The 19,054-nt window shown below is 47.8% G+C and overlaps 1 protein-coding gene across 2 annotated transcripts in view; it reads right to left on the bottom strand.

The window, feature by feature from the left end:
* Window positions 1–7,014: 7,014 nt before the first annotated feature.
* Window positions 7,015–19,054, bottom strand: part of SRRM4 (serine/arginine repetitive matrix 4) — a 172,918-nt gene continuing 160,878 nt past the window's right edge. Inside the window, exons 9-13 of one of the 2 annotated variants that reach the window (XM_077955362.1) lie at window positions 17,025–17,329; window positions 11,762–11,965; window positions 10,449–10,559; window positions 9,664–9,842; window positions 7,015–7,695 (exon numbers count right to left, since the gene is read on the bottom strand). In XM_077955362.1, the coding sequence (XP_077811488.1) occupies window positions 9,698–9,842; window positions 10,449–10,559; window positions 11,762–11,965; window positions 17,025–17,329 (765 nt within the window). In that variant the 3' untranslated portion in view covers window positions 7,015–7,695; window positions 9,664–9,697. The remainder of the gene's footprint in view (window positions 7,696–9,663; window positions 9,843–10,448; window positions 10,560–11,761; window positions 11,966–17,024; window positions 17,330–19,054) is intronic. The other variant, XM_015152936.3, reaches the window with a different exon arrangement.

The following is a 19,054-nucleotide window of genomic DNA, read 5'->3' as shown; positions in this document are numbered from 1 at the left end:
CCACAGCAGCCCAGGGAGGTGGCTGTTGCTATCCCATTTTACAGATGAGCAAACCAGTCAAGCACCAGCAAGGTATATACTGCTTGCCCAATACCACCTAGCTGGTAATGGCAGGGTCTAGATTTGAATCTAAGTCTTTGGACTCCAAAATCTGTGTCCTTCCTCCCAACCATGAAGAAGATTCCAGAGAAAAAGAGTTCCACCAAAGAACTCTGGTTACTCATTACACATACTGGAGTGCTACCGAGCAAAGAAGTTGACAACCTGGGCTTTGGAGTTAGCCTGCCTGGATATTATCATCGATTCTGGATTCTGTGGTCCTTGGGCAAGTGACTTTGCTTTTCTGGTTTTCTTTTTATTTTTTTGAGATGGGTTGTCTCTCTGTGGCCCAGGCTGGAGTGCAGTGGTGTGAACTCAGCTCACTGCAACCTCTGCCTCCCGGGTTTAAGTGATTCTTGCACCTCAGCCTCCTGAGTAGCTGGGACTATAGGTGCCCACCACCATGTCCAGCTAATTTTTGTATTTTTAGTAGGGGTTTAGATGGGGTTTCACCACGTTGGCCAGGCTGGTCTCGAACTCCTGACCTCAGGTAATCTGCCCGCCTCAGCCTCCCAAAGTGCTGGGATCACAGGCATGAGCCACTGTGCCTGGCTGACTTTGCTTTTCTAAGCCTCAGTTTCCTTATTCGTAAGAAGTTCCTAATACCTACTTTATAGGGTTGGTTGTTGCTGAAGACTAAGATAAGACACATAAAATGTTTCCAAAAAGGTCACCTAAGGCACCCCATAGATGCTACTAACACACACAGACACACACACACACACAAACACATATATATATATATATACACACACATATATATTTGGTATATATACTGTACATACAACCAAAAACCCAAAATACTTACACGTTTGTTTGGAAGATTAAAGATGTGAGCTGAGCAGTGTGAACATGTATGACATGCAGCAGGTGCTACTTAAGCCTTCTCTAGCTCCTTGTCTCCCTCCCCACTTTTTACTTCTGAGTACCCCATATAAACAGAGGACACTGAGCCATACATGAGAACACCATACCATGGGACTTTTAATTAGAACAGAGACATGTTTCGTACAGGCTGAAAAACCAGAAACCCCGGGAAGGTTATGCTTAGCTTTGGAGACCAGAAATCAAGCAAGCCATGGCTGCTGTGTCACTGGGCAGAGGACAGGGTCCCAGGATGCTAGAGGACACAGCAGCTTCTTTCCCTCTGATGTGGATGCTCCAGGCAGAGGCTGTCTGGTCAGGCTGAGCTGGGCTCATGGTGGGTCCTTGGGTTGGGAATTTTCCAGAGGAGATTCGCAGCCTCCAATGTAGAGAAATGGCCTTGGGGTGCACCACGTCCCCTAGGCCAATGTGGTGGATTATGCTAGGTCCTTGGCCAATCATTGCTTGAAGAAATAGCTAAGAATTGGTAGAAAAAATATACAGTGTGGAGGGAAGTTCTTACAGCATAGGACCCCAGAGAAAAAGCTACCAAGGGAACGTTGGACATTGAGTCAAGCCAATCTGGGCTCAAGGGAGCTTGGGCATGTCAACTCCCCCCTCCTGGGCCTCAGTTTTCTCCTCTGAAAAGTGGCAACATGACCTATGTCACTGGATTGTTTGAATGATTGTACAAAAATATAGCCTGACAATGAACAGTGGTTAAATCTAGAGCAGGGCAAGGTAAGCCCATCTTGGTCTCTCCCGTGATGACTTTGGACCACGGGGCTTGGAGAGAAGTTCAAACTAAATACAGAGGGCTTTAACCCAGTATACAAGAGTTATCAAGGTGACAGCAACTTGAGGTCTCCCATATATGACTGTGGGACTCAGCGACTGTGACCTCACTCTGCAAATGAAGTCCAATCCCTACTTTTTTGTTTCCTTCCTTGGTTGACACCCTTTAATCTACAGTCAGCAGAAGACACAAGGGACAATATATCCAACAGTATGGAGTCCACAGCATCAGAGCTTGGGCCCCCATTTCCTACATCTTGCAGATAATATATAGGACAAACCCCATTTTACAGATGACGAGACTGAGGCTAGAGACCCATTCTATTTCATTCAGACTGACACAAAGGCCAAAGAAACACATAGGAATACCATTGTAGTATTTTTGACTTGGCTCGTTAGAAGATGAGGCATAGCTTTTCTTGGCCAGAAAGAAAAAGGGTTTACAATTTTTCTTTCTTCATTTTTTTTTCAAGGAGTTGTGACTTTTTAATAGACGTTGGTTTGTGTGTAAGCATTTTATTCAATTAATTTCCATCTAAATGAGGTTTTCTCAGAGATAACCAGTGTTTTAGTTCCATTCAAGCCTAATTTGTGTGACTGAAGCCTCCATTTCTGCCAACTTCAATTTGCTTGGTGATTCTAGCACTCATTACCTGGGCAGTAATGCCCCTGCTGCAGACAGCAGCACCCGGAGCTGGGAGATGGACCATTTCTCAACAGCAATTCAGGGAAAGAGGTGGTCCTTCTCTTTTCCCAATATTACTCAATAAATAGGAAATAAATTATTAAATAAACCATGTTCTGATGGGGGTCCCCCATCATGGTATTTACAATGCAAAACAACAGCCATCAAAAGAACTAAACACACACACACACACACACACACACACACACACACACACACACACACACACACACAAACTTTAACTCCAAAAACAACAACCACAGATGGAGGAGAGATGACATTTGCGTCAGTATCATTGGCTCATTGATGCAGAAGTGAGAACAAGGTTTCAATAAAGCATTGCTCAATGACGTTGAATCTAGCAAAAGTTTCTCAGCTGGACTCGGTTGGCCGGTGTGGGAGGAGGCATGTTTGGAGGAATCCTGTTTTTTGACTTGTTTTACTAAGTCGAAAGACGAAATTTTCTGTTCAGCTAAAGGGGAAAGCGGGGCAAGACACATGCACATGAGACCATTTTGAACATTTGTGAAAAAAAGAGGGGAAAAGAAAACAGCAGAAGAGAAGATGAAAGTTGGACTGGAGAAGGAAGACAATGTGCTTTCTTTGCCTTTGAGAGCACCCTGAATTTTGGCCTCTCCAAGAAAACCCTTTTGCAAAAGAGGATGACTCTGAGCAAATGAAGTGATGGGGCTCTCCGAGACTGAGACCTTTGTTCTAACATCTTAATTTTATTCTGCTTCTGAAAGATCAACTGTCCTTCAAAGAAGGGAAGGAAAGCAGATAGGAATATGCTCAAACCTCAATGAACCAGAATGTTACGAAGTGGGGGCTTTGAGTTAATTAGCATTGCCTAATTAACTGAGGGGAGATCAAATCTTGCTTTTTGTTTTTACTCTCATAATGGAGAACCTCCTAAAAATGTTTGAGGCTCTTTTCCTTTTCCCTCTGGGTCTTAGTGAAGCTCCCTCTGTCTCCGGGGACACTCTCAGGCCTCAGGCCAACATTTTGAATTTTTATCCCCCAAACCCCTCCTTTTCACAGAGGTGGGAACTTTGCCCTGGGGAAAGGGAGCAATATATCCAGTTTCTGTCATCCAGCGCACTTCCATAGCAGGAAGGTCAAAGGCTTAGGATGCATGGTCCTTGACCTCAAGCCTCATCCCCCTCCCATTTTGGAGGTTGGTTTTTGAGATAAATCCTCCCCACGGGCAGCATCCTGGTGATCTGTCATATTCCTTGGAAGCAGAAGGTAATGAGGGTGAAATGGGCGAAGGAACAGCAATACCACGAATGGGAGGTTCTGGTTAATCAAGGTTACCAGTGCCTCAACAAGTACACTGTTTTTGGATAGAAAAAAAGGAAATGTAAAAGAAAGTAGAGAAATACACTGAGAGACACAGAGAGAGAGAGAGAGAGAGAGAGAGATTTTCCAGAAGCAGGCATTGAAGCAGCCTTCTTGTAAACTTCCCCCAGGAAAGGGGCACTCCCTTGCTTTGGGTTAGGACTGGGTAGTCACATTGCCAGGGAAACAACCAGGGATGTTGCAAAAGTCTCACCAAACCCAAAGCTGGACCAGACAAGCTGGCAATTGCAAGGCAGTGGACAGTGACTTTGGAAAGGGCAAGAGCTGTCTCCGGCCAGCAGACAGAAGACACTGCCAGTTGGTCAGACAAGCAGAACTGATGACCTTTGGATCCTGGGCCCTTCCAGGATGGGTTTGGAGTTGACCTTCTTGGCAGGGTCCTGTGGAACATCTGGCTGCTCCTTCCACCATTTTTTTTTTCTAATTTTAGAAATAGCTGTGTGCTTTCCCTGGATGGAACAGCAAGATATCATAGATAAAGGCTTTTGCTTTTGGGTTGGTGGTTCTCAAGCAAGATGGCTGACGCCTCTTCCCAAGGTAGCCTTCAGATCTCAGGGGAACGCAGAGAAATCAGGTACTGTGGAGTGGAAGCATGTGTAACATACATGAAACCAACTAGGTGTGCTCAGAGAAGCTAGGGAGTGATCTTGCTATGTGCCTTGGAGTGAGGGTGAGATCAAGGTGCATCTTTCCTCAGTCAGCTCAATTTCTGCCTCCAGTCTCATGGTGTGAGCACCTTGTCAACCCCAAGTGCAATTCCAGTAATAAACCAGACGTCATTTTTATCCACCATGGCCCTCAAAATACAAGACAACTACGTCAGTAAGTACTCAACTGAAGCCTCATCAGTCTGCTAGGAGATAGCACATCTGTCTCCAATCTGGTGCCTCCCTAAGGGACGTTCACAAGAGATTTCGACTTTGTGCAGCCTTGGCCCCATTTGCCAACTTTCGACTCCAACCCCCATCTAAGTTGCAACTCCACTGTGTCAATTCATCACCGTAGCTCATAAGCCTCTGGGCTGTCTGCATCTTTTTGATACCCCTGTGAGGTACCTGGGGGACAGGAGGCTGGGGCACATGCCTGACCCTCCTGGACACTGGGTTAAGTGATGAATTTTGGGACTGATGTGCCTCCTTCTGGGCCAACTCCAGGGTGTTCCAGGCTTAGAGCCTTCAGGGAGAAAGCCAATAGCCCACTCACCTTTGGCCTCTCAAATCCCATCAATAAAAACAGCAGAAAAGGGAGATACACAAAAATAATTTAGGAGATCCCCCCAACACACTCACACACGCGCGCACACACACACACACACACCCCTGTATAAATAAATAAATAATTCAATACTGCTAATGGCGAGAGAGACAGTCATCACATAAATAAATAAATAAACAGATAAATAAATAAATAAAAAAGGTTTGCTAGGAGCCCCAGGCAAAATGGTCCCCTAGAGTTGTCTCGATGAAGGCAGTCCGAACGCGAGGCTCTGATGCCTCTCACAGCTGTCCTGCTAAGATTTTTGGTGGCTCTGGGAAGCCTTTGTCTCCATGGAGGGAGACTGAAGTCCAGTCTGGGTTCCTGGGCAGGGATGAGGGTTATTTACAGTGGCTGTACATGCCCTCCCCGGGGCACCTGCCCCTGTCCCAGGCACCTGCCATCCGGCCTTCTGTGGTGACAGCACTGGCATCCATTAGTCTTTGTGGGCGGGGCTTAGATCTCGGCCAGAGGCCCGGTATAGGGAAGCCGGGTCGTCCACTGCTGCCCGGGCCCCTTGCTCCTCTCTTCTGATGGAGGAAGGGCTGTTGTGGTGGTGGTTGCCTTGCAGTCTCAAGCCCCATGGATTAATAGGATGGGAAAGATTGGGTAGAGGAGATGTCACTGCTTCCAAGAAAAAGGACTATTTTCCAAATGTTTTCCCTGGGGTGGGAGGGATAAAGAACGTTTGGCCCCTGCTTCCCCATAACCCAAAATATCTAAAAGCTGGGACTGGTCCTCTCTCCCTCGCTCCCTCCATGCCCTGTCCCGCTGCTGTTGCCACCACAAACTTGAAACTCACCCACAAGCCTCCGGAAAGCCAGTCAGCTGGTGAGGGGGATGCCCAAGAGTTTATTTTAAGGATCTTATTCCTCACCTCCCTGTTCTTAGCGCCTTCTGTGGATGAAGCAGCTGGTGGTATTTGTATATCGGAGATCAGCTTACCCTCTCTGCCCAGCCCCAGCCAGGGGGGACTTGGGGTGAGGGCAGAAATAAAGGTGGGTCTTTCCCAAGCTGACAAGAAACCTCAGAAGTCAGCAGGAGCCCAAGACATGGCACATCCAAGCCCCTCTCCCCGGCACCCTGGATTCGGGTCTTTTCCCCCAAACCTGAGCCACTGTGCCCCATCCTGGCAAAATTCCTGAGAGGCAAGGGGAGTGGCTTAAGCTGAAGGGTGGGTGGGTAGGTGCCAGGCTGCACTGGGTGGCATCCAGGGCGTGGCAGCCTGGGCAGAGGGGAGGGGGCTGGCAGGCGCCAACCCGAGGGTAAGGCCAGACTGGCTGGCGCTGGGGCCTGGCAACCGGCCATGGCACTGGGGAATGTTCAGCAGATGGTCCCGTGGAATTAAGTTGGTGCCAGCTAGTGGGGCTGAGGCATATTTGGGAAGTGGGGCTGGAGACCAACCTGCCCTGACTCTTCCACTATCTCCTTTCTTGTGAGGTTGCAGGGCCCCTGTGAACAGCCAAGAGGTGTTTTGTGTCAGCCGTGCAGTGGCCTCTCCACAGCTGGGATCTGCTGGGCTCTGTCCCCTTACCATGCTGAGATATTGGGAGCAGCAGAATGACCCCTTCCTTTTTGCTATCTATCGTCTTAACCATCTCCTATCTCCTGACACCTCCCACCAAGTCAAATGTCCATGTCTGGTGTTCAACGATATCCCTTCTTCTAGGACCCAAGTGTCTTCCAGCCTTTGCTCTGGCCTGTTTGAGGAAGTTAAAGGCCTGACCCCCTTATCTTGAACCTGAACTGCCATTGGTCTCCTCCTTCACCTCTCCCCGACATGGGGGTCCATCCACGTGCAGCCATGAGGTTGGACGAGGGGAGCATCCGGGGAGGTGAAGAGAATTACCACGGGCCTCCTGTGAGCAGTGGAGGAGAAGAACTGTCTCCACATTTTCCTGGCCAGAGCTCAATTTTTGAGTCACAGACTCATTGCTTCTTACAAAACCTTGAGGTTTTCTTTCCTTTTTTCTTTTTTTGTGCCACAAGATGATGGTTCTCTCCATATGCCCAGGCCTGAGCTGGGCCCCAGGGTGGTGCTGGTAGAGGCTCCTAGCAGGTTGATCTAGAGAGTGAAGCCCCCGTACCCTCTTCTCCTCTTCCCCTAGGCAAGCAGGAAGGACAAGGTATAGGAGCCCTCACTATCTGTCACCAAGGAGAAGGCAGTTGAGGGCAGGTGGTTGGGGGAGGCTGGCAGCGCGAAGGGGCCCCCAAGGGCAGCTGGCTCAGGGGCACTTAGCGCCTCGTGCTGGAGTAGCTGTCTGCTGAGCTGTAGCTCCGGCTCCGGCTCCGGCTCCGGCTCCGGCTCCTGCTCCGGTTCCGGCTCCGGCTGCGGGAGCCCAGGCTAGGGCTGCGGGAGCTAGAGCTGCTGCTTGTGCGGGTCCGGCTCCGGGTCCGGCTCCGGGTCCGGCTCCGACTCCGGCTCCGGCTCCGACTCCGACTCCGGCTCCGGGAGTAGCTGCGGCTGGCCGAGCGGCTACTGCTGCTGCTGTACCAGGAGGAGGTGCTGCTGAGGCTGCCGGACGAAGAGGGGCTGGGCCGATAGTAGGGGATGGGGCGTTTCCGGGCACTGCAGAGACCAGCGAGAGGAGGGATGAGGGCCGGTCCCTCCCTGCCTCCCCGCAGCGAGCCCCAGTCTTGTCCCAAGGGAAACCAGTATCCTCCCTTTTCCCAGTTCCTTAGGAAAAAATACTCCCTTTCCACTTCTCTTGCAGTCCTGAGAACACATTAAAGTAAAAGTCTCAGCTTAGTGCTAATATATCTTGAGAAATGATTATCTCACTTTTTTCTTCCCACCAATAAGCAAGCCTGGAGCTCACAGCCTCCAGCTTGCAACAGAATCTACATCTAAACTTTAATCATAGTTTTGTTCAGCTATTTTTACTTTTACTAGAACCATCTATTTATGGCAAAAGAGGCTAATTTTCCATTTACTGTACTGTATCAAGTTTCCTTTAGAAATAAATGTATGAACCTTTGAAAAGGGTCATATCTATTTAAAGAAAATTAAGAATAGTACGGTTGATAAACAGGCAAGGCATACGTGGTCAAGATACTGGTGAATGACTGAAGATTGGAAAACACTGAATGGGTTAATCAAGATGAATAATTTGAGATTGACTAAAGAAACTAGACAGCCATTTGGAAATGCCACTCTCTATCTTAGCTTTCCTCTAAGTTGACCCTAAAGATAATAATAACACCAACAACTTGTATTTTGTGCTTATTATCCTGGCCACTAATTAGCTGTGTGACATTGGATCAAGGGAGTGGGTTTAGAAATTATGCTAGGAATTATATTGTATTGTATTATATTATATTAATTACATTTTTTCAGACAAGGTCTCGCTCTGTCACCCAGGTTGGAATGCAGTGGTGCGATCGCAGCTCACTGCAACCTCCACCCCGCCGGCTCAAATGATCCTCCCACCTCAGCTCCCAAGTAGATGGGACCACAGGTGCACACCACCATGCCTGACTAGTGTTTTGTATTATTGGTAGAGACAGGGTCTTGCCATATTGCCTAGGCAGGTCTCAAACTCCTGAGATCCAGCAATCTGCCTGCCTTGGCCTCCCAAGGGTTTAGGAATTCTTTACAAGCTGAGGCAGGGTGCCCTGTGGGATATTTGAGAAGGGGACTCCATCACCCCAGTCTTGCTATCTGAGACACACGTTCTTTTTCCTCCTCCTGGTCATCTCCAGGGAGGATCCCTGATTCCTCAGTCCAGTCTCTGGACTCAGTGGCAGATGCTTGGAAGGCCAGCAGGAAGAGCCCAACCCAATCTTAGGGTAGCATTCAACCATTCTCCCAGCTTTCAAGGCCTGAGAAATTTGCTTGCACTCACTCTGCTAGAGCTTTTCTCTTCTGAGGCCTTGCCTGTTCCAGGAAAGGTATCCACCTATTCTGACCAATCAACAATGGCATATTGTGTGCTCTGCATTTAAGTTTACAAAACTCGTTCATATCTTTTTGGCCCTTTTCATTTCATCCTCATACTTCTGGGAGTTATTTCCTCCAATATCTCATGGATGAGAAAACTGAGATTCAGGAAGGTAAGAGCCTTTCCTAGATCACCTGCAAAGTGGCACATCCAGGATTCCACTCCACATCCAGTGCTCTCCGACTTATCCACCGTGGCTCCCTCTAGGTTCCTTTGGCACCTAAGCAATCCTATTTGCCCTCTCCACACTTGGTTCAAGGTATAATTACGTATAGGTTTATTTAAGCCTGACAGCTGAGTGTACAGGTCTGAGGGTAGAGGTCTGTCTCTACTGCTCCGGTTCCACCCCCAGACCAACGTCCCGCCACATTGCTTTGACCTCCATTCCCTGGCCTAACTCCACTCTCTCCCCCAGCTCCGCCTCCCCGGCCCCAGCTCCACCCTCAGGCTTTGGCCACACCCCCATGCCACACCCGATTCTTAAGGCTGGCCCCGCCTCCTTCTTGCAGGTCCTGCTGGTTGAGCTGGGAGACTCAGTCCCAAGGCTTTCAACAGTCATAATTTCAACGATGTTGGGGTTGGGAGTCGCACAATCCTGAATCCCAGCCCAAGAAGGCCTAGGGAGAGCCCGAGGCTCGAATGAGGAAGAATGGGAGTAGGAACGAGGGTGAAGATGGGTCCCGCTTTCCTCCTGGCCTCACCTGGTTATCCTCCGGGCCTCCAGGTGGCTCGGAGAGTCTCTCCGGCGCTTCCTCATGGGCGAGTAGGACCGACGTCTCCGACGCGCTCGCTCGCGCTCCCGCTGCTGCGAGTCCTTCTCACTGTATTTGGGATCCCGCTCCCTGAAGGGGCGCGGGGGGTTACTGGGGAGCTGGGGCTGGGCTGGATTTTCCGCGTGAGCGCGTGGGAGAGGGACACTCCCTTTCTTTCCCACCTGACTGGGTCAGGGGATGGGGTCTGCACGTTGCCGCAAGGGAGACCGGAGGGAGGATGACGGGGCTGCGGCAAGAGTCTGCGAGGGTTGTTAGTACCGTAGGGGTGGGGACTGGGCGTGTGCAGGGGTGCCAGCATTTGCAGGTGGGCATCACAGCGGTGCAGGTGCTGCAGGGGTGAGGACGTGAATGTTACGTGGGCCCTGGTGCATCGGTAAGAACTGAGTATAGGGATGGTCGGTAGAGGCTGAGAGCTGGGGATATGAATTCTGGGGTATGTCTGTGGGAGTGTTTGGGCTGGAGACATTAGGAAACAAGGGTATATTTGGTGCCTCGCTGCCACTCCTGATTGGACAAAGGGAACTGTAAGAATGCTGAGTCAGGGTCAGACCTAAGAGGAGGAAGGCCCGAGAACGGGGAGGCGGGGCCAGAGAGGAGGATCAGAGCAAAGGGGGTGGGGCCTTGGACGGGCCTAATTTAAGGGGCGGGGCCAGCGCCTCCGGGCGGGGCCGGTACCTGCTGGGGCTGTAGCGGGAGTAGCTGGGGCTGCGGCGGGACCGAGAGCTTCTGCTGGGCGGGCTCCTCTTGCCAGACTTGGAGGAATAGCTGGGAGAACGGGAGTAGGACCTGGGGGAGAGGTAACAGCCTCTGAGGAGCCTGCTGAATGTCCGCCTGGGTTGTCCAAGACGGCTTCCGCTTTATTCGGCGGGTCCCTGGGCAGTGACCTTTTTCTTTCTGGAAGCCAGGCAGAGGAACTGGGCCCTGATCAAAGAATGAAAGTTCCTCCCCACTGGGTGGTTAATAATAATACCAACAACTTCTATTTTGTGCCTACTATCCTGGCCACTTACTAGCTTTCTTAGGGTTAGGTACTATTATCAATTTCTTTTTTGCAGAGGAAAGCTGGACTCCCTGAATTTATGGGCTGATTCGTTTGGATAGAATCTTCCAATTTCTGAGATTTCATGTCTCATTCTGCTACATTATTATTCTACATGAGGCAGTCAAGCAATTACCAATAGCTATTGAAACTGGGTAGCAGAATGCAAAAATGGCCATAATTTTTCTTCTCCCAGTGTCCACATCCCCTGCAATGTGACTTTGCAGCTCCTTTCACTGAGAGGAATACCCTTGAATCTGTACTGGTCTTGTTACTTGCTATGGCTAATAGAATAGCAGAAGGGATGCTAATCACTTCGAAGCCTTGCACAATACTGCGCTCTCTCTTGGAATTCTGCCAACACCATGTGAACAAACCAAGACAGGCCTGCTTGAGGAGGAGAGACCACATGGAGCAGAGATGAGTCAGCTGGGGCCTTTCAAACCCTCCAGCCCCCAGCCAACCCACCAGCCAACCCAATCAAAGGCGTATGAGTGAGCCCAGTGAGATCAGAAAAACCATCCAGCTGAGCCCAGACCAACTGCTGATCCACGGGATTAGGAACTAAGTAAGCACTTGTTTTAAAGATGCAAAGTTTGGGGATAATTTTTTATGCAGAAGTTAATTGATACACATTAGCTCATTCTCATGCCAATAGCAGCAATAATAACTGATACTCATTATGTTCTGTATACTGTTCTAAGTACCTTATAGTCCTCAGAACAATCCTTTCTGGTAAGAATTGCTATTTTTTCATATTGCAGATGGGAAAACTGAGGTTCAGAGAAGTTAACTGACTTTCCCAAGGCCACCAGCTAGAAATGGGCAAAATGAGTATTCAAACCTAAGTTCATCTGACTTCTCTCCCCCATTGGTCAAAGGACCTCTGCAATTAACTAGTTTCCTAAGGAGAAAGGTGCTGCAGAGCAAAGGTCAAAACCACACTCACCTTTTTTCAGAAGAGGTGGATCGGCTTTGAGTGTACCTGGGGGAAGCCCTGGGATTTGGGGATCGGGATGAGTGACTGGAGGATCGGGTGCTGGCATAGGAGGAGCTGCGGGAGCACCCTTTCATGGGTGAACCCCGGGCTGTGGATGGGACCAAACTGGACTTCTTCACTTCGGCACATTCCAGACACGGTGACTGAAATCCCCTGCAGGAGGGAAAATGTCCATGAGCACCGACTGCCCACTACTCTGGGAGCATCTTGCGTGAATACCTCCCTACCTTGGCTTAGGCTGTGGTGCTCTCATAGAACCCTCCTTGCTCCTTTTCCCATCTATTCTCTCTGGAAAGACTTCCCAGGCCACATATGTTAGAGGAGTAGAGAGAGAAGATGCCTTAAAAGTAGACAATTCAGATTAACATTTCCTCAAGTGTGAAACACATACCACTGGGAACACAAGTGGAGTATTTTAGGATGTCATCAGGCATGGGCATGATAGTAAGTAACATCAAATTACATGGTGAGAAATTTATTCCCTGTCTAGTCTTTTTCTGTCCTTCTGATTACATTAATGAGAAAGCCCCCATTGGGTGCTAGTCGGTTTGTAACACCTCTCTAACACTTTGTAATCTCTGTAAGAGGGAGAAGCACACCTCAGACTCAGCCTTGGGTAGGCAACTGCAACTAGTAGGATTAAATCCATTGTTTTAATCATATGTATTTTTATAGGTACTTTTTCTTTAGGATATGTGATTCTTTTTTTTGGTTTGTTTGTTTGTTTTGAGACAGAGTCTCGCTCTATCACCCAGGCTGTAGTGCAATGGCGTGATCTCGGCTGACTGCAACTTCCGCCTTCCAGGGTCAAGCAATTCTCCTGCCTCAGCCTCCCGAGTAGCTGAGATTACAGGCACGTGCCACCATGTCCAGCCAATTTTTGTATTTTTAGTAGAGATGGGGTTTCACCATGTTGGCCAGACTGGTCTCAAACTCCTGACCTCACATGATCCACCTGCCTTGGCCTCCCAAAGTGCTGGGATTACAGATGTGAGCCCCCGTGCCCGGTCAAGGACATTTGATTCTAATTTTCTATTTCAGATAGTAATGTAATTTTCCTTTTACTTATATATTAAAAAATGAGTTTATTAAAGTAAACAGGAATATCAGTAGTACGTGGATATGGTAAAAATCAAGATGACTTGTTGTTGGTTTGGTTTTGGGAGATTTTGATGTCACTCATTTTGCAGATGGAGGACTTGAGACCTCCCAAAAGACAGAGGCTTCAGGATCATCAGAAGGTTAGGGTGCTGTCTTCTGTACTCCCACCCTGACCTCCGTTAGGTGCTCAGTGAAGGCATATTTATTTGGATTGGGCCAAGAATCAAGTTCAAATCACATTAATATGGGTTTCAAGGCTCACGATGACCTGGCCCCTGCTCACCCCTCCGATCTCAGGTCTTGACTCTTTCCTCTCCTGATTCCAGCTGTCTTAGACTACTTGTTCCTCCTGAAATATCCCTATTCTCTTCCTTGTCTCCCGGCCTCAGAACATTCTGCCTGTCTGCAAACCCTCTCCCATTCCCTCTTCATCTGGCAACTCCTACTTACGATTCTGGCTTTAACCTGACCTCACCCTTTCTGGAAAACCTTGCTTGACACCCCCTGTCCCCTGTCTGGGTTGGGTGACCTCCAATGTGTTACCACAGACCTTAGTTCCTATGTTTCCCCCATCCCTATACACTTACTTAGTCTTATACTTGTTCGCTGTCTCTTCTGTCCCAGATATTGAGCTCCTTGGGGACAACTCCCTGGGGACCTTTTCAATGTTCAGAGAATTTCACAAGTGTCATTTCATTCCCAACAACCTTCTCAAGTTGACGCTATTATTTATTTATTTAATTTTTGAGACAGTCTCACTCTGTCGCCAGGCTGGAGTACAGTGACATGATCTCGGCTGACTGCAACCTCCACCTCCCGGGTTCAAGCAATTCTCCTGCCTCAGTCTCCCGAGTGGCTGGGACTACAGGTGCGCACCACCACACTCAGCTAGTTTTTGTATTTTTAGTAGAAATGGGATTTCACCATGTTGGCCAGGATGGCCTCGATCTCTTGACCTCATGATCCGCCTGCCTCAGCCTCCCAAAGTGCTGGGATTACAGGTGTGAGCCACTGCACCCAGCAACCAACGCTATTATTACCCCCAAATTTACAGAGAAGTATCAGAAGGGTTTGTTATTTGCTCAACACCACCCAGAGCCTCAAACCCTGATCTGTGCAGCTCCAGAGCCCACACCCCTCCCACCTCACCAGCTCCCTACCTTCAGTGCCTATGGTTCCTTTGATTTAGAGCTGAGGTCTCTTCCACTCAGTCCATATTTATTGAGCCCTCTCTGCTCATAAGTGGCATGACATAAATAGCTGTGGACTCAACCATCATTTATATTTCAAAGTGAAAGGCTGGGTCTAAACTATTTAATTTGGCTGTCCATGGAGATCAAATTAAACAGGTAACTGCTAGATGTCTCTCAGGCTTTAGTTCCTTTTTGGGGGATTTATCTGCATTTGAATCCTGGTGCTGCCACTTATTAACTGAGTTTCTCAACCACTCTGAGCCTCAGTTTCCCCATCAGGTAAAAAAAGGGTTGCAAATAGTACTATCCCATAAAAGTTTTGAGGAGCTGAGGAAGATTATTTCTGGAAAGCATTTGGTAGTGTACCTAGCATGTGATTTGGGCTCCATGAATATGAACTGCCATTATTATTGTCGTTGTTACTGCTATTTCAACTTTTCCTGCATAATAGCACTGCAGTATATCAGTAAACATGTGTCCTCCTCCTCCCTTCTGGGAACTTCACTGCCTGTTCTTGGAGACACTGATATTCGCCCTGGCCCAGCTCAGGTTCTCAGCCAAGCATGGGTGTGGGCTGAGGCCAGGGATGACCTGGGGCAGGCAAAAGGGAAGACTGTTCTGCATGTGAATGTCAAGCTGTTTGTCCAGGACTGAAGTGGGGTATGTGTTAGGGACAAAGAGTACTCTGTCTTTGAAGAAGCTGTTAGCTGCTTCAGTGCTAAGGCTTTAGTGATCTTTTGAAAATCTTGGCTACATGGAACAAAGGCAAACTCCCACCCTCAGAAGTAGAAAAACCTCACCGTTAACATGACAGAGGGCATCAGCAAAGCTTTTCCACCCATCCTGCACCTGTGCATCTGCCCCATTAATTATAAGCTCCTGAGAAAAAGGAGACTGTTCCATTTTATATCCCCAGCACCAGGCTGAGTGTCTGGTAGAGAAGTCTTGCCTGATAAACAAGTTGAGGAATAAATAACAGAATGAATGGTACAGACTAAGTGATCAGTAAATTTTAGTAGCTATTATGATGACAGGACCCTCAGTAATTAGCATTTTGTTGTGATTTCTTGAGTGAGAGAGTAAGCGGGTGACGAAGTAGAATTACAACTGGCTCATATGCAACTGTATGGAAGAGTTTTCTGCAGGAAAACTGTATCTAGTGAGTGTGTTAAGATGGGTAAAAAAATGGAGAAGTCTCAATGTTCTCTGATATGTTGATAAATTATACTATGGTATATCTGTATCTACAATTAATAAACTTTATTTTTTAGAGCAGTTTTAGTTTCATAGCACAATTGAATGGAAAGCACAGGGAGCTCCCATACATTTCTTGCTGCTACACACGCACAGCCTTATTCCCCACTATCTGCATCCTCCACCAACGTGCTCCATTTGCTACAATCGATGAACCTCCGCTGACACATCATTATCACCCAGAGTCTATAGTTCACATCAGAGTACCCTGTTGGTGTTATACATTCTATGGATTTGGACAAATGTATAATGACAGTTATCCACCATTGTAGTATCACACAAAGTAGTTCCACTGCCCTAAAAATCCTCTGTGCTCTGCCTATTCATCCCTCCCTCCCCTCACCCTCTGGCAACCACTGATCTTTTTACTTTCTCCATAGTTTTGCCTTTTCGAGAATGTCATACAGTTGGAGCCATGCAGTGTGCCACCTTTTCACATTGGCTTCTTTCACTTAGTAATATGCATTTACGTTTCCTCCATGTCTTTTCATAGCGTGGTACCTCATATCTTCCGAGCACTGAATAGCATTCCATTGTCTGGACATATCACAATTTATGTATTCACTCACCTACTGAAGGATATCCTGGTTGCTTCCAAGTTTTAGCAATTACGAATAAAGCCTTTGTAACATCCAAGTGCAGGTTTTTATGTGGAGATAAGTTTTCAATTCATTTGGGTAAATACGGTGATATGTTCTTAAATGACAGTGACTTACAGTGAATTTAATGTTAGACTTTCTTTCTTTCTTTTTTTCTTTTGAGATGGAGTTTCACTCTTGTTGCCCAGGCTGGAGTGCAACGGTACAATCTCGGCTCACTGCCACTTCCGCCTCCAGGGTTCAAGCAATTCTCCTGCCTCAGCCTCCCTAGTAGCTGGGATTACAGGCATGCGCCATCACACCCGGCTAATTTTGTATTTTTAATAGAGACGGGGTTTCTCCATGTTGGTCACGCTGGTCTCGAACTCCCGACCTCAGGTGATCCGCCCGCCTCAGCCTCCCAAAGTGCTGGGATTACAGGCGCGAGCCACCACACCCTGCCAATGTTAGACTTTCTTCTAAGATTATTAGTAAAATTGTCATCTGCTTTTCTGCCTGCCTAGCCTCCATCTCTTCTGATACCAATAACCTGGCTTTTCCTATACAGGAATGTGGGAAGGTTCTACTCATTAGCCCTAGTGATGGCATGTGACACATTCTGGCCAAGAGCATATCATCCCCTGGGACAGTGATGGGCAGATGACCTAAGCTGGGCCAAACAGAACCAATGAGCACCTGCCCTGGTGTTTTGCCGAAATCTTTGAGAAAGAAGCACTGTTCTCCCGTTGGCTGGCTAAACCGATAGAATGTTAGCTACTTGGCATATTTGACAATGTTTTGGGAGGATCTGCTTGAGAATAAGGCCAGTAGAATGAGGAAGCAGAATAAGAGGTGTAATGAGAAAGACAGATTTCCAGCAACATATTTTTGAGCCCCTGAATCCAGCTGTACCTGAAGCTAGTGCCACTAGCGTTTTAAAACAATTAAGCCAGTGTGAGTTAAGTTTTCTCTCTGTTACAAATAAAAGAATCTTGGGGGTGGAGTGGGGGAGGCTGGGATGAGAGCATGAGAAGGTGGAGCTAAGGTGGGAGACTCTCTATCCCCCACCCCGTGCAGTGCACTGACCTTGACTCTCTGCCCCTGCTGGTTGGGGAGAGATTCTCCAACATGGCCCCCTTGTTCTGGGGTGAGGAGGTGGTGAAGGAGTTCCCTGAATCAGAGGTGTTGCCACTGTTGAGCTCCCGGCTCTTGCTCAAACCCCCGCTGGGGCTCCCCTTCTCCTGGCCCCGAGACCGGGCTGAGCTGGTTTGCGTGGAGGGTGGTGAGGACGTGTCATTGCCTGAGTCGTACTCCTGGGAACGTCCTCGCGAGGTGGTGAGCGGGCTGGCTGTTTTGGTAAAGAGGTCAGCAGCAGACCCCGACCCAGTGATCTGAAAGCAAAAAGACCCGTTGGACACTGCTGAGCGCTGGGCCCATGGGCTGTGTCTAAATAACCAAGAAATGTTTACCGTCATGATGCACTGTAACGAAAGGAAAGAGAGAGAGAGGAGAAGAAAGAAGAGACGCCAAAAAACAAAAGCACAAATTCCTGAAAGAATACCACAGAAAGGAGATTTTTTTTTTTTTTTACCCCCTGCTAGGATAACTGGAAGATTTAGGTATCATGCAGAGAAACAGCATGCGATTCAGGTTAAACAAAAGAAAAAGGAAATTATACAAAATTTAATTTCTAATGAATTAAACAAAAGAGTCAACTCAATAGAAAGGGGGTGTAAACACCCTTAACTCAACCTAAAACAATAATAAAAAATAAAGGAAAGGGAAGGGGAAAAAGAAATGGAACTATGGGCCTGAAAAAATATATCTTGGAAATCAAAAATAAAAGCAGGTAAAGCCAAAATTTTAAACTTCAACCAAATCCTCAATTAATTTAACAATTTTTGGTTTTGAAAAGAAAAAGTTGCCTGAATAGAACCCTAAACAAATATCACATGGGGAAAAGAAATGAAATAAAGATGAGAGTTTGTTTTTGTTTTTTTAAATATAAAGTCAAGGTCGCAAACTGACATTTTAGCAGTTTTCAACTAAAGGGGAAAAGAAAGGAGGGGACAAAAAAAAAAAGGAAGTCAAATAGTCTGACCAAAAATAAATGAAAAAAAGGGTCTCTATAGATATTTGTGTGTGTCCTTTTCCCCTTGTAGAAGGTAGCTAAGGTTCTTGAGTGGCTTCTAATAAATTCTCTCATGTCTTTGCGGATTATATCCACTTACCAAGCAAGAACTCCTCCTTTAGTAGGTAGGTAAGGTGTAAGAGAAAGGGAAGAGCGGGCAACGTGAGTCCATCATTAGAGTCGCAATTGACAAGAAAAAACACACACCTTTCTGCACATCCTCAAACTTGGCCCTGAACTTTGAGTTTTGGTTTTTTCAGTGCCCTTGACAGGTGGGGGCATCAATTCTGTTTGGTTTTGTCATAAAGGGGACCTAACCTAGCCAACCTAATCAATCCCTTAGGGCCCAAGTTGGAGCAGGAAACCCTTGTGGAATATGCCAATGGCAGCTAGAGTATGGCATCTACTACCTAGGTGTGAATGTCGAGGGGGCACGAGGGAGGGAGGATGCGAAACAGAGGGCTTTGGAACGGGCTTGGAGATTGGGCTTTGGGGTGACTGGGAATAAAGAGGGGCCCCCAGAACCCTGTCTAGGGCTGATCTAGGACCAATGAAGGAGTAAAGGAGGCGATGGAAAGCCAGCACTTGGGAAGGTGAGCACACTTTTAGAAGCAGGATGGTGGTGGGGCGGGGGGGGGAAGGGGCGGTTTCTTTAAATATTCAGTCCTGTTGTGGCTGGGATGACACAGTAAGTTTGATGCTGGCCTCTGCCAGCAGTACCACGCTCAGCTGTGGATGGGAGGGACCCCTGCCCTGGGCCTCCTCCAGAGATAACCATCCCTATGGGATGAGAAATCTGGGGGACCAAGAAGGCACCCCCTTAAGACTACTGCCTGCCTCAACCACTCTCTGGATATCTGAGATCCCAGAATTCTCTGTTTAAATGACTCCTATGCCCCTTTCCAGGTCTCTGTAGGCCTCATCCATGGATCCATTCTCCTGCAGGGAGAGCATGCTTCAAGTGTCCACACTCCTAGGTCCAAGG

Source organism: Macaca mulatta, chromosome 11 (genome assembly GCF_049350105.2).
Source record: "Macaca mulatta isolate MMU2019108-1 chromosome 11, T2T-MMU8v2.0, whole genome shotgun sequence".
In the NCBI taxonomy this organism is placed as follows: domain Eukaryota; kingdom Metazoa; phylum Chordata; class Mammalia; order Primates; family Cercopithecidae; genus Macaca; species Macaca mulatta.
The sequence above is the reverse complement of the archived record's forward strand: the minus strand, read 5'-3'. Positions and strand labels throughout refer to the sequence as shown.